The 12397-nt window shown below is 53.1% G+C and overlaps 3 protein-coding genes across 3 annotated transcripts in view; 1 reads left to right on the top strand and 2 right to left on the bottom strand.

Annotated features, from left to right (window-relative positions):
• The first annotated feature begins 2851 nt into the window (after positions 1 to 2851).
• ccdc92 (coiled-coil domain containing 92) lies at positions 2852 to 5316 on the top strand. The gene is made up of 3 exons (XM_068738784.1): positions 2852 to 2987; positions 3181 to 3222; positions 4556 to 5316. Exons 1-3 carry the CDS (start codon positions 2852 to 2854, stop codon positions 5314 to 5316), a joined length of 939 nt encoding a protein of 312 aa, XP_068594885.1.
• Positions 5317 to 7083: 1767 nt separating this feature from the next.
• chmp7 (charged multivesicular body protein 7) lies at positions 7084 to 10006 on the bottom strand. The gene is made up of 10 exons (XM_068738427.1): positions 9674 to 10006; positions 9434 to 9605; positions 9080 to 9265; positions 8860 to 8993; positions 8354 to 8402; positions 8155 to 8274; positions 7984 to 8082; positions 7821 to 7878; positions 7549 to 7740; positions 7084 to 7478 (listed from the first exon to the last, which is right to left on the bottom strand). The coding sequence occupies exons 1-10, from the start codon at positions 9925 to 9927 to the stop codon at positions 7387 to 7389; spliced, it is 1356 nt and encodes a 451-aa protein (XP_068594528.1). The 5' UTR covers positions 9928 to 10006; the 3' UTR covers positions 7084 to 7386.
• Positions 10007 to 11052: 1046 nt separating this feature from the next.
• Positions 11053 to 12397, bottom strand: part of lgi3 (leucine-rich repeat LGI family, member 3) — a 3426-nt gene continuing 2081 nt past the window's right edge. The window contains exons 6-9 of the mRNA XM_068738471.1: positions 12290 to 12397; positions 12052 to 12216; positions 11884 to 11974; positions 11053 to 11782 (exon numbers count right to left, since the gene is read on the bottom strand). The exon at positions 12290 to 12397 is cut by the window's right edge and continues 62 nt beyond it. Of these exons, the coding sequence (XP_068594572.1) occupies positions 11053 to 11782; positions 11884 to 11974; positions 12052 to 12216; positions 12290 to 12397 (1094 nt within the window). The remainder of the gene's footprint in view (positions 11783 to 11883; positions 11975 to 12051; positions 12217 to 12289) is intronic.

The raw sequence follows: 12397 nt of genomic DNA, 5'->3' as shown, positions 1-12397 counted from the left end.
ATTGGGTCGGTCATTGCAAACAGCTGACAGAATGCGGGTCTCCTCTTTTGTTATTAGAGTCAATATATTTGTCCACCACTAGATGGCAGCAGTGCGTCGGCATGAAACAGCTTCAAGAGTCTGTTGCTATGGTGATGACGCTCCTCGGTTACCAAAAGCCGAAGCTGCTTCAACGCGTCAAGGTTAGTAGCATTCCTCATTCACGCTGTAATTCCCGTTATTGATCTGATTGGATGTAACCTCGCCTGACTGTAGCGATGAGGTCACGGCCGGTTTCCCATGATGCATCGCTTTATTTTGGCTGGTTGTAGCTCAGGGAGACGGTCGGAACCTGACAGCGCAGCCCGCCCCCCCCCAGTCCCCCCCCCCTCACCGACCGAGGCGAGCCCGGCCGCGTCACCGACATGCCCCGCGGAGCCGAGCGCAGCTAGCCGGCCGGTGTTTGTTCCGTTCACCGACAATAATCAACCGCCGCGCATCTTGAGTCTGACGGTAAGCGCCCCGTGACGGCACGTAGCTTCGTTAGCCGTTTAGCTAGCTCAGTGAAATACGTACTTCCGCTGTCCGTCTTCCATTCAAAGACATTTGGACGCGACATTATTTTATTAGCATTGTTCGTGTTTTCTGCTTTTAATGAGGCTCGACGTTCACATTTAGTTTAATTTTAATCGCCAATCATAATAATAATAATAATAATAAAAGAAATACAGAAGATGCGCCCAGTTTTATGAACTTAAATCGAAATCGTGACCTCTTTTCGGGCGTCAGTCAGCCGGACACCTCCACGGTGTCAGAGCGCGTCGTGTGTTGGGCCGTTTCCCGTTGATCAAACGGGTCGTTGTTTGTTTGTTAACGTTTAACGTCGTTTATTTAGCTCGCTTGAAGGTGGACCGCTCCTCCCGTTAGCATCCAGCGGTGCGGGACATTGAACGCAACACAGGCGACATGTTTACCGCTGCTCGTGTTGACTTTGCGGGTCTCGTCCTGACAAACACAACGGAGCCCCGGTAGCCCCGGTAGCCCCCGGTAGCCCCGGTAGCCCCGGTAGCCCCGGTAGCCCCGGTAGTCCCGGTAGCCCCGTTAACCCCCGGTAGCCCCGGTAGCCCCTGCCCCTGCTGAACGTGTGTGAGCTCGGGCTGCTGTCCGCAATGCAGGTGCTGAAATGTGAACTGAACGAAGCAGCGAGCATGTCCTGCTACACCCGCTGAGATCGGGGGGGGGGCCTGATTGGCTGACCCCCATCACGTGACTCCTTAGAATCTGGATCACATCATGAGTTTATCATTTATTGTAGGGAAAACTGTATTTCACTAACGGTGAACACCAAAAACGAATTCTTCCCGGGGTGACGCTTTAATTCTCCTAAATACCCGGTAATCTTGAACTAGCAAAGACACAGCAGAGGTAATTAATGTATTATTATTATTATTATTATTATCATTGCTGCTGACAAACGGCTCTTCTTCTTCTTCTTGATAAAATGTGTGTATTTATCTATCTAGATCCGATCCTGGATCAGTTTCTGTGCGTCTGGTTTTATATGGTAATAGCAGTTATTGTGTATTAAGATGTATTTATGGTGCATTTTGGGCGCGTGCATGCTTGTGTAAGCTGAATGCAGCTGTGAAGCTAAGCTATCGCTAAAGTCCTGTAACTAAATGACAATAAACGTACTAATCCTATAAACATCACAAATGAACAGAAACGGACAGTTAAACTATTTGAATGACAATTAATCATTAAATTAAATTGTGCCTTTGTGCTGCGCAAGGAGCATGTCGAGATGTTCTCCTTAATGTGTGTGTGGACGCTAGCGAGCAGCTAGCGAGCAGCTAGCGTTTCCTGCTGCTGCAGTTCATTGATTATTTATGTTCTGTGTGCAGAAACGCTTTTGTGTTTTCAGTCCATGTTAGCAAAGCGATAGAAACACGAAAGGATGCGTTTGAAGATTTCTGCTCATCAAACCGACGCTTCGTTGTTTGTCTTTATCTTGTGTTGTTGTTGTTGTTGTTGTTGTTGACACGTACCGATAAAGACACCCTGGATGTCGACGCCACGATGAGGCACACGCGATGAGGCGTCTTCCTTCTCATACTTTTGTACAATCTTTGTGGCTGTAAAGTAATATTTCTGATCAGTTTAAGGAACCTGTTAGATTTATTGATTATGTAGAGTTTGATCAGAGCAACGGTCCGAGGAAACGAAAGCTCCTCCTGGATTCATGGTCGGCTGCGCGCTGAGGCCCGATCCGGGTTCTGAAGGTGGCTCAGGCATTTGCTAATGGAAAGCTACCCGAGCTATTCTGGGAAGGAGACGTGCTTCCAGCTCCGCATTAGTCATCAATAATAGATGATCTGTTTAGGACCGTGTTCCAGCCCTTCACCCCCGAAAGCCAAGCTGCTGCTCACGCTGGGACGCGCGTCCAGCGAGGTGTCCCCCCATGTCTTATTCATGTTGCCGAGGCGATGATGTAAGAGTGAGAAGCTCTGGGATGTTTTATGTACGCAGGAAGAGACGTTCATCTTCGCCTGGTCCCGGTTCTGGAGGTCGGTAATCGGTTCTTCCTCTCTGGCGTTGGAGACGAGGACGTCGGGTGTGGCGCCACGCCCGGTGTCATTGCCTCGCCTTCCCATCTGTTCAGCTGTCCTTTCGTTTTCCATGCTTGTTTCGGAATGAGAAGCAGAATTCCGAATTCCGATTTTCTGTTTATTTATAAACTCTTGATCATGAAGAAGCGTCTGTGCCGGGATTCGGGTTGGACCCCTCTCCTCGAGCAGCCTGACCGTGGTCGTGGGTCCGCCTCCGTTTACTCGCTGCAGGTTGAGCGGCTGGTCTGCGACTCTAATCCGCCATGGCCTCGGCAAACGTGACCCTGGAGAACCAGCTGCAGAGCGCCCAGAAGAACCTGCTGTTCCTGCAGCAGGACCACGCCAGCACACTGAGGGGGCTGCACGCAGAGATCCGCAGGCTGCAGCAGCAGTGCACAGGTGAGCGTCGCAGGTTGCCATAGGAACCTGAATCAGGCCCAGGTGTGAGCCAGGCGCCGCGGGGAGGGCCCGCCTGCACTGCTCCGGTTTCCTGCGTCCTCCGTTAGCCTGCCGCTAACGCCAGACGCAACGTGTAGCTTCACGCCTGAAACCGGGTCAAGACAAGAACTAACTCTTTCTTCTCTGTCCACAGACCTGACGTACGAGCTCACTGTGAGAAGTTCTGACCCGTCAGGTAACGGCTCAAACGCACCAGGAACCAAATCACTTTAGAACCCAACTAGAAACATCTCATGTGAACCTGCCAGTTCTCACGAAGCGACAAAATGTAGCAGAGATCCGTTCAGAACTTCGTCGGGCCTTCTGCAAAAAACAAACGCAGTTTAGCGATAAAGCATGACCTACTTTGGTTAGGGTCAAAGGTTAAAAATCAGGCCCCAAATCAGCCTGAGAGGAGGAAACTGATCTGGGAGCAGCTTCAGGAACATCTTCGAGTTCTGTTGTTCTGTGACGCGATCCGGGTTGTGAACCCTCATCGGGGCTGGAAATGTCTTCTGCTCAAGGTCAGGCCGTTTCCTGGAAACAAGCCCCTCCCCCCACGTTGCCATGGCCCTGACAAGGCGCCACGAACCGGAGTCTCCAGACTGTGGGATCCGGCTGCATCCAGTTTGCTGGTTCTGAGGCGCTATCATGTTCCTGTTGCAGGAAATTAGATTATCTGGCGCAGCGCTAATGCACAGCCTGCAACCGGCTTAGTGCAGCCGGGGGGGGGCGGGGCTTGGCAGGGGGGCGGCGGCGCTGAAGGTCAAAGAGGAGCGGAGCCTCTGCTACAGCTGTGATGTGAAACTGGAGCTCTCTGAATGGTCCATCCAGGCTCTGGGCGGGTCCGTCCCGGGAGCCGCACCGCTAGTCCGGTAGCAACCAGCAGAAGGCGCTGCAGGCTGATCGGCAGGGATTTATATCTTCATCTTTATTTCTATAACACCAGATTATAACATAAAATAATAATAATGCATCATTCATTCACTCGTACTTGGTGAGGCGACGGGGGCGAGGCTGCCAGTCCTCCCGACCCCCACCGACATTCACTCGCTCACTGCATTCACACGGGCAGTGTGGGTGAAGTGTCTTGCCTAAGGACACAACGACAGTGTACACATGTGCCCGAGCCTGGAATCGAACCACCAACCTCTCGATCATAGGACGGCCCGCTCAACCAACTGCGCCACCGTCGTTATTCCAAGGTACTTCACGGGTGTAGCAGGGAAAGACAGAACCCAACGAGACCCACAAGAGCAGAACTTAGGAGACCGAGGCAAGGAACACCTTCCCTTTAACAGGCAGAAACCTTGAACAGAACCTAAAACTCGGTGGACAGACATCTGTCTGGACAGGCTGGGTTGAGAAAGAGAGAGAGAGACAAAGATCAAACGTCATTAGAGCCGGTTAATACTCTACAAACCTCTCTCCCTCGGTTTGTCCTCCACCTCCGTGCTGGTGCTAGCAGTGCTAACCTGGAAGCTAACGGGCCGTGTGAAACATGTCAGCTGTTCTTCCCGTGTGTGCAGACAGCAGCGAGGCCCGGTGCAAGGAGCTGCAGAGGAGGTGCGAGGAGCTGGAGGCGCAGCTGAAGAAGAAGGAGGAGGAGAACACGGAGCTGCTCCGGGACCTGGAGCAGAAGAACGCCATGATCTCCGTCCTGGAGAACACCATCAAGGAGAGGGAGAAGAAGTACCTGGAGGAGCTGAAGGTGAAGAGCCACAAGCTGGCCGTGCTGTCCGGCGAGCTGGAGCAGAGGGCGAGCACCATCGCCTACCTCACCGCCCAGCTTCACGCCACGAAGAAGAAGCTGCTCGCCGGCAGCTCGTCGGAGACGAGCCCCAACGTCAGCCCGGGGACGACGATCAGGCCCACGCCGCCGGAGACCCCGCGGCGCCGCATGAAGAAGAGCCTCTCGCAGCCTCTCCACCCGGAGCTCACGGAGGTGTACCGCCTCGGCGCGGACGGCAGGCGGCTGGTCCTGCGGGAGGCGCTGGACGCCATGCCCGACCCGACGCCCTTCCTGCAGGCCGGGAGAGAGTCCCCCGAACTGCAGGTGCGAGAACGACCTGCTGTCATCCCTCCGATCACCGCCAGCCCCCGTCACAGCCCCGCTCGGGACCGCCAGTGCAGGGCTCACGTGGGCGTGGCACACCGCATCCCCCACGGCGCGACCCTGCAGGCCCCGCCCCCGCCCCCGCCCCCGCCCGAGGCGGAGACGCTCGCTGTGGACCAAGTCAACGCGGAGAAGGTTGTGCGAAAGCGCACGGGAACCGACAGGACAGTCTGACGTGCTGCGCTAACAAACACACGCCCCCTGCAGGAGCAGGGCGGAGCCTGAGCCGCTGTGTAGCCTGCTTTATTATCCGGAAAGACTTTCTTCTAGAAAAGGACGACTTTAAAGCATGCCAAACGTTTCTTATTTACAACGACATATTTATTACACATCCTGACTTTCGCGCGTCGACATCGGACGCTCAGCCAAATATCTGATCAGTGCCTGTTTAACCGGTTCAGCGCCGCGCAGCATCGTCACGGCTAGTAGCTTAGCGTCACATATCTTCCTCTTCCTCGCTTCACTTTGCTAACGTTACCGTAGCAACAAGCTACATCACAAACTACTGAAAGCTGCAGCAATGCGTGTGAGACGAGCCGTAATACTACTTTATAAATGCTGTATGTAAACGGACTTCTTTATTTTAAACGATCCTTCGGTAGCGAACGCAAGTCTTGACGGAAGTGAACGCGCCACACGAAGGGGAATATAATCCCATAATAACCTGCTTTTACATTAATCTCACTTGTCTATGACGTCGTAAACAATAAAGCACCGTTTCTGTTTGATTACTTGATGACTGCTTGTACAGAAAAGTAAAGGAACAATAGATCTATTTATTTGTAAATGGTATATCTAATTGACTCAATAGCAGCGACCCCTGGTGGCTAAAACATTTCAGGGTGTCCTTCCCTTCGTCCTGGGGGGGCGACGCAGCTGGAGCCCGCATGCTAACCTCAGCTAGCCGAGTTTTACCTTCCCGCTCCGGCGTCCCAGGCCGTCGGAAGGACGCTGACCGGAGCGGAACCGGAGCGGAACCGGAGCGGAACCGGAACGCACCGGAGCTCGGAGGATGAAAATAACCGAATCCTTTAACCGGAGTGGAATAAACTTTAAATGCTGGCGGCCAGAGATCGCAAGTAGGAACAGGGCTTCCGGATGTCTCACTCAACTCCAAATCCAACAAACGAAATGCTTTGATCTCCCTTTGAATCATTAGACCTCAAATTAAAACGAGTTCCTTCTGAATCCTGGATTGAACAACACATTAAAAAAACAAATGCAGTTATCAATTAATCATCTTAATAACTGGCATCAGAATATTTATAAAAAGATAACATCTGGAAGAATGACAATCAGGTACGACAAGCGATTTAAATGCATTTTATTTGAGAAACATTTGATTGAAATCACTTCAAAGGTTAAATAGACCTGTTATCTTATTTTCAGCTCAAAGGCCACTTTAGAACCATTAATCAAGGACATTGTTGGTGGTTCATTTTCTTGTTCTCTTATCAAACAATACTGAAAGTTTTCCTGGCGTCCCAAAGAGAACATTTAAAAGTGACATCCGAGGCTCATACGTTCTGGAAGTGTCCTGACATAATGCCTTATTGGGCCAAGATATTTAACATGTTGTCGAACATTTGTCAGACACAACTACAGCCTGATCCTGTGTTGGCATTGTTTGGAGTTCCCTCAGCCTTGACTGGTCTCTCGAACAGGCAAAAAACGGTTGTTAAATTTGTTACAGTGTTGTCTAGGAGATTGAGCCTATTAAACTGGAAACAAAAAAAACCTCCGTCCTACTTAAATCTCTTAAATGATGTAATGAAGCACGTTCAATTGGAGAAGATTAAATTCGAACTGAAACGGAGGGTAGATGACTTTTATTTGACGTGGGATGCGTTTTTGGAGTACTTCAGCAAAAATAAACAGAAATAAACATACAAATGCATAGATATGACTAGCTTCACCCCCCCCCCCCTCACTCCTCCCACCCCACCCCTTTTTTTTTTTTTTTTTTTTTTGTTGTCTCCCTTGTTGGTGTCAGTTTTTATTATTTTAATTATCAATGCAAGTGTGTATGGATATGTGTACATTGTATGTGTATGAGTATTTGTACATGCTGTACTTCAATGTTTTATGTGTTCATAAGAAAATAATAAAAAGATTTTTGAAAAAAAAAAGTGACATCCGATCTAGAACTCTTTGGGACGCGGCCACAGAGATACTTTATTTTAAGCGTCTTGTTTTCAGTCCGATATAGATTTTAAAATGAGGAATTTATTTTGGCCAGACCTGTCAGTTCTGGACAGGTCGACGCAGAGCGGCCGGCGGCCTCGCCGAGCCGGCGCCGACCTCGGGTGGTGATGTCATCATCTCGTGGTCGAAGCCTGGACAGACGTGACCACGTTACATCACAACGTCACAGACCAATAGAGGAAGGACGCCGAAAGCTCAAACCTGAAAGCGTCAACCGGCTCAGCTCCTCCTCCAGCTGATCATCGGTGACACTCGGGAGGCCGGCAGGTACGTCAGGCAGCTGGTCACCCGGGTGACGGCCCGCTGGCACCTCAGGTAAACCCGAGATGAAGCCCGGCTCCGACTTCTCCATCAAAGAGTTCGGTTCTTCCTCCAGCTCGTCCGTGTCTTCATCTACGATAACGGAAGAAGAAACTCGGCGTTCCGACCCACGGTCATTCCGGGCATCCGGTAACAACGGGATCGGGTCTTACCTGCTCCGCCCACGCCGCCGGAAAGCGTCTGGGTCACCTCGTCCTGAGTGTCACACAGCTGGTGGAGATCCAGACGAGTAAAATCACTCGATCACTGATTGATTTCATTTATATGGTGTAACACTGAAATACGCCGATACGGCGGCTCGGGGGCGGCGGCTACCTCCTGGATCTGGTCCACCAGGCTCTCGGCTCGCTCCACCGTCACATCCTTCAGAGAGAGTCTCAGCGCCGCCACTCCGGCCTGGTAGGCCTGCATGACCTGCGGCGGTGTGGAGGACACGCCTTAGAACGCTGACGGCGAGGACCAACGAGCAGGAAGCGACGGCCTCACCATCTTGTCGGAGTGGGACTGATTGACTCTGTCCAGGATTCCTCTGATGGACTCCAGCTGAGCCAACAGGCCGTCGGCCCTCTTCTCCACCCGCCTCCGGCCTCGTAGGCAGCGCAGCGCCTGCGGGACGGACGGACGGACGGACGGCGTCACCACCGAGCCAGCGACACGCGTCTCTGCAGCGACGCGTTAGAGCTACCTGTGACTTCCTGCCGTCTCGGAGCAGCGTCCTCGCTTCCTCTTTGCATCTGAGAAGACAAAGCAAGCGACGAGAACGTTCCTCGAGAAGCGTGGATCACAGTCCCACCCAGAACAGGTCCCACCCAGAACAGGTCCCACCCAGAACAACGGTCCCACCCAGAACAGGTCCCACCCAGAACAGGTCCCACCCAGAACAACGGTCCCACCCAGAACAGGTCCCACCCAGAACAGGTCCCACCCAGAACAACGGTCCCACCCAGAACAGGTCCCACCCAGAACAACGGTCCCACCCAGAACAGGTCCCACCCAGAACAACGGTCCCACCCAGAACGGTCCCACCCAGAACAACGGTCCCACCCAGAACAGGTCCCACCCAGAACAACGGTCCCACCCAGAACAGGTCCCACCCAGAACAACGGTCCCACCCAGAACAGTCAGACATCACTAACATCCTGCGTGGGACTAAAACCAATGATCAGATTATCTTAGTCCTTTCTGACGTACCTGTCGGCCTCCAGGCCCAGCTCCTCCACCCGCTCCCCCAGCAGCTTCTCGCTGCGCTGCAGCTGGTAGAGGCCAACGTCCAAATCAGTGACGGGGGGGACGCGACCCTGCCCCTCCAGACAGAACTTTACAATCTGTGAAGGGGCAGCAAAGAGCCGGCGGTCACAGATCTGGCCAGGCTCCGCCCCGACAGAGCGGTTCCCGGGACAACGCGCCTTACCTTCTCACCTTCCTGCAGGGAAACCGTCGCCTGCTTGTCCCGCTGCAGCTGCAGGACGGCCAAACACAGGGTGCTCTCGTCGGGACAGACGCCGGAGGACGTGGAGCGCAGCTCTTGAAACGACAGGATGGGGCTGCGGGCGAATTTGCTGCTCCGGTACGCCCCCAGTAATTCTGCTGCTTTCTCCTGCAAGACGAGAAGCGACCACGTTGAAGCCGAACGGCTGGAGTCTTCAGCGCCCCGCCTGGGAGCGGCGCCGCTCTCTGGGGGGAGGAGACGCTGGGACGCGGCCCAGGCCTGCGCTCCATCCTCACATAGATCGGGACCGAACACGCAGACGGTGGATAAACAAACCTTCACTAGTTCAATGACAACGAAGGACTCGTCCAGAGGCACCCGGCCGCCCCCCAGCAGGGCGGAGAAGCCCCAGTTCAGAGGCTTCACCAGCAGCAGGCCGACCCCCCAGGACAGCCAGCCGCAGTCCGCACTGGCAGCGAACTCAGACTCCCGCTGGATCCTCCCACACCTGGGTAAAAACAGGACGTGTAACCGGGCCGGCCGTCGGGGGCAGGGCGGCACCGGAGCGGCTGTTACCTGCCCATGGACCGGACGACGGTCGCTAAACCCAGCGGGGACTTGTCCCTCCTCCTGAAGGTCCGGTTCAGCTCCTGCAGGCTGACGCGCACGGAGCCGCGGCGTCGGCAGCTCTTCAGGATCAGAGCCGTCCAGAAGTCCATCTTACTGTCCCAGTCCGTCGTGTTGACATCTCGGTTCTCCTTAAAGTCGGAGAACAGGAAGTCCATCCGCTCGTCGTCGTCCCATTCAGGGGTCAGAGCGGAGGCGGACATGTTCCAAACCCCCGCGAAAACGACGCGTTAGCTAACGTTAGCTTCCAACCTATCTTAAACTGGAATAAAAACAAATGTAACGACCCGAAAAATATGCCTCCTCCTTCACCAAGACGCACAAAAAGCATTTGTTTCGGTTTCGCATGTCAACAACTTGTGGTTTCGCGCGGTTTGAGACATAAAACCGCGCGAAAAGGCGGTACATTTCGTATCACATAACAAATGCGCCAGCCTATTCCCGACAGACACGCTGGAATGTAAAACAAACGCTCCCAATACGTCTACTCGGGCACCATTTGATTGCGTCATCATTACGCGTCTCTGCGGAAGAGATGGAAATCTTTCGCTGTTTATGTTTTATTTTTTATTAAAACAGAAATAATACAACCAGTATTCAAATAAAATCAATAATAGAGGATCCAGGAGTAACTTTAAAAAAAAAACATCACCTCATTAACAACTACTACTGTACTACCGGCTTGTTACGTCAGGGGTCGCCACAGCAAATCAACGTTCTCCATATGATAAAGAATGAGCAGAAATATAAAGAGGTATAAATAGAAATGATGGCAGAATACAGTTAGGAGTTTTTAAAAATAATTGTAATATATATTCTCTGACTTTCTCACCTTGTAAATAAATCTTCAGGCTTTACTGACAAATACATTTTAATTATAATACCCAAATTTGCTTTGCTGCTGTTAAATATTCAGTCATCCTACACTTTGTGAAATGTGGGGACATTTCTGTGTTTGGGTTCTATAAATAAAAGTCATGCTTTTAAGAACTTAAACGATAAAGCAAACACACAGCTTCACATTTTCATGTTATTATTGCTGAGAAAACATTCGATCCAAAACGGATCCGTGTCATTTTAAAGATAAACCTAATCACAGGTTTAAAGTATTGCTCGGATGACATCATTCTCCCGTGTCATGCTCTGATCTGGTTATTGGAGTAAACAAGCGAATATCTGGGAGAAATAACCGAAGCAGTGACGTCACACTAATGTTTCAGGAGGACGTGCAGAAAAGCAGACTCATTATTGAATTAGTTGAACATCCGGTGAGAAATCTGTCTCCGATAATGGCCCGCGTGCCTCCGCCGGCTCTGACTGGGCCGGGGCTACTTGGCACCGAGGTCCACCACCAGGTGCTGGTAGGCCAGAGTGTTGCCTTTGAAGCTGGCGGCCAGCAGGACGTCCTTGTTGTCCACCGACAGCAGGCTGAACGCCCGCGGCGCTCTCAGGTTGAGCTCCTGGAAGGGCTGGAAGCGTTGGGTCAGGTCGTCCCACAGGTACACCCTGGAGAAGGAGAAATCACTGCCCAGAACCAGGTACTGGCGGAGGCCCACCGTGAAAGGATACACCGCCATCGAGCCCCGGGACGGGAGGACCTGGACCTCTACGAAGCGCTGCCCTTCCCAGCGGAGGATCTTGGAGTCGCCGATGAAGCGGGTGAGGCAGAGGTAAAGAACTTTCCTCACTCGGAAGTGCTTGACCATCTGCACGTCAGCCAGATCGGAGATCTGGGAGAAGAAGGAAAACTGCTTCTGGCTGCGGTTCCACTGGTAGACCACCGGGGGCCGAGAGGCGCTGGACAGGATGAGGCGCGGCTTCCCCGCAACCTCCAGGAACTCCGCGTGAGTGTCTCGATGCCAGGGGTGGAGCGACTGGTGCGAGTAGAAGCCGTTGCTGTTCCAGCGGTAGATGGTGGTGGAGCCGGCCTTGGAGCTGTCGGCCACGATGAAGAACCACTCGCCGTCCAGCTGGAAGGCGTCCACGAAGTTGGGCTTCCTCACGCGGGCGCTGTCGATGTCTTGGATCTTCACGAAGCGCTGCGGATCCTCTTCCCACCTGGAGATCACGTGCAAACGTTGGGTGTGAGCAGAAGGGAACTGCGTCGAGACCGTCCGCAGTTCCTCGTCGCTGTAACCCTGAATAAAGACCAGCGTTACCTGTAGATGTGAGATCCACCGAAGAGCTGCGCCACCACCAGGTAGAGGCCGCCGTCGATGACCGCCGGCTTGCAGTAGACGGCAGAACGCGCTGCGAAAACGCCACAAACCCGTCAGCAACCACGCGTTCCTGGACCGGAACGCTCGAAACGAATCTCCGTTACTGACAGGTGATGTTCTGAAACCCCCTGAAGGCCGTCTCCACGTGGTCCCAGACATACACGGAGCAGAACCCCGAGTCCGGCTGGGCGAAGGTCACAAACTGGTCCCCATTGAACTCGTAGGATTCCACGGACACCGAGTGGAACGGGAATGTGGCGAAGACGGCGAAATCTACGGGAAGACGATGCAGAGTTAGATGGCTGAAGTTCTGCTGCGGCACGGCGTCCCGGGGAGGCGGCGCCACCTGCGCTGATGCAGTTGAAGTCTCGTGGCGTCAGGTCCTGGACTCGCCGTCCCTGGAAGTCAAAGGGGCTGGCGCAGTAGACGGCAGGGACAGACGTGTTGGTCTTCT

The sequence above is a fragment of the Brachionichthys hirsutus genome, chromosome 4 (assembly GCF_040956055.1).
Source record: "Brachionichthys hirsutus isolate HB-005 chromosome 4, CSIRO-AGI_Bhir_v1, whole genome shotgun sequence".
NCBI lineage: Eukaryota > Metazoa > Chordata > Actinopteri > Lophiiformes > Brachionichthyidae > Brachionichthys > Brachionichthys hirsutus.
Note: the sequence above shows the minus strand (reverse complement) of the source record. Positions and strands in the feature narration are given on the sequence as shown.

Excerpts from the sequence above, each read along its gene's own strand:
- ccdc92 (XM_068738784.1), top strand. The coding sequence starts at position 2,852 with ATGGCCTCGGCAAACGTGACCCTGGAGAACCAGCTGCAGAGCGCCCAG. Across the intron at positions 2,988-3,180 it reads GCTGCAGCAGCAGTGCACAG|ACCTGACGTACGAGCTCACT; the intron begins GTGAGCGTCGCA and ends CTCTGTCCACAG. Across the intron at positions 3,223-4,555 it reads GAGAAGTTCTGACCCGTCAG|ACAGCAGCGAGGCCCGGTGC; the intron begins GTAACGGCTCAA and ends CCGTGTGTGCAG.
- chmp7 (XM_068738427.1), bottom strand. The coding sequence starts at position 9,927 with ATGTCCGCCTCCGCTCTGACCCCTGAATGGGACGACGACGAGCGGATG. Across the intron at positions 9,606-9,673 it reads GTCGTCCGGTCCATGGGCAG|GTGTGGGAGGATCCAGCGGG; the intron begins GTAACAGCCGCT and ends GTTTTTACCCAG. Across the intron at positions 7,879-7,983 it reads TGGTGGACCAGATCCAGGAG|CTGTGTGACACTCAGGACGA; the intron begins GTAGCCGCCGCC and ends GATCTCCACCAG.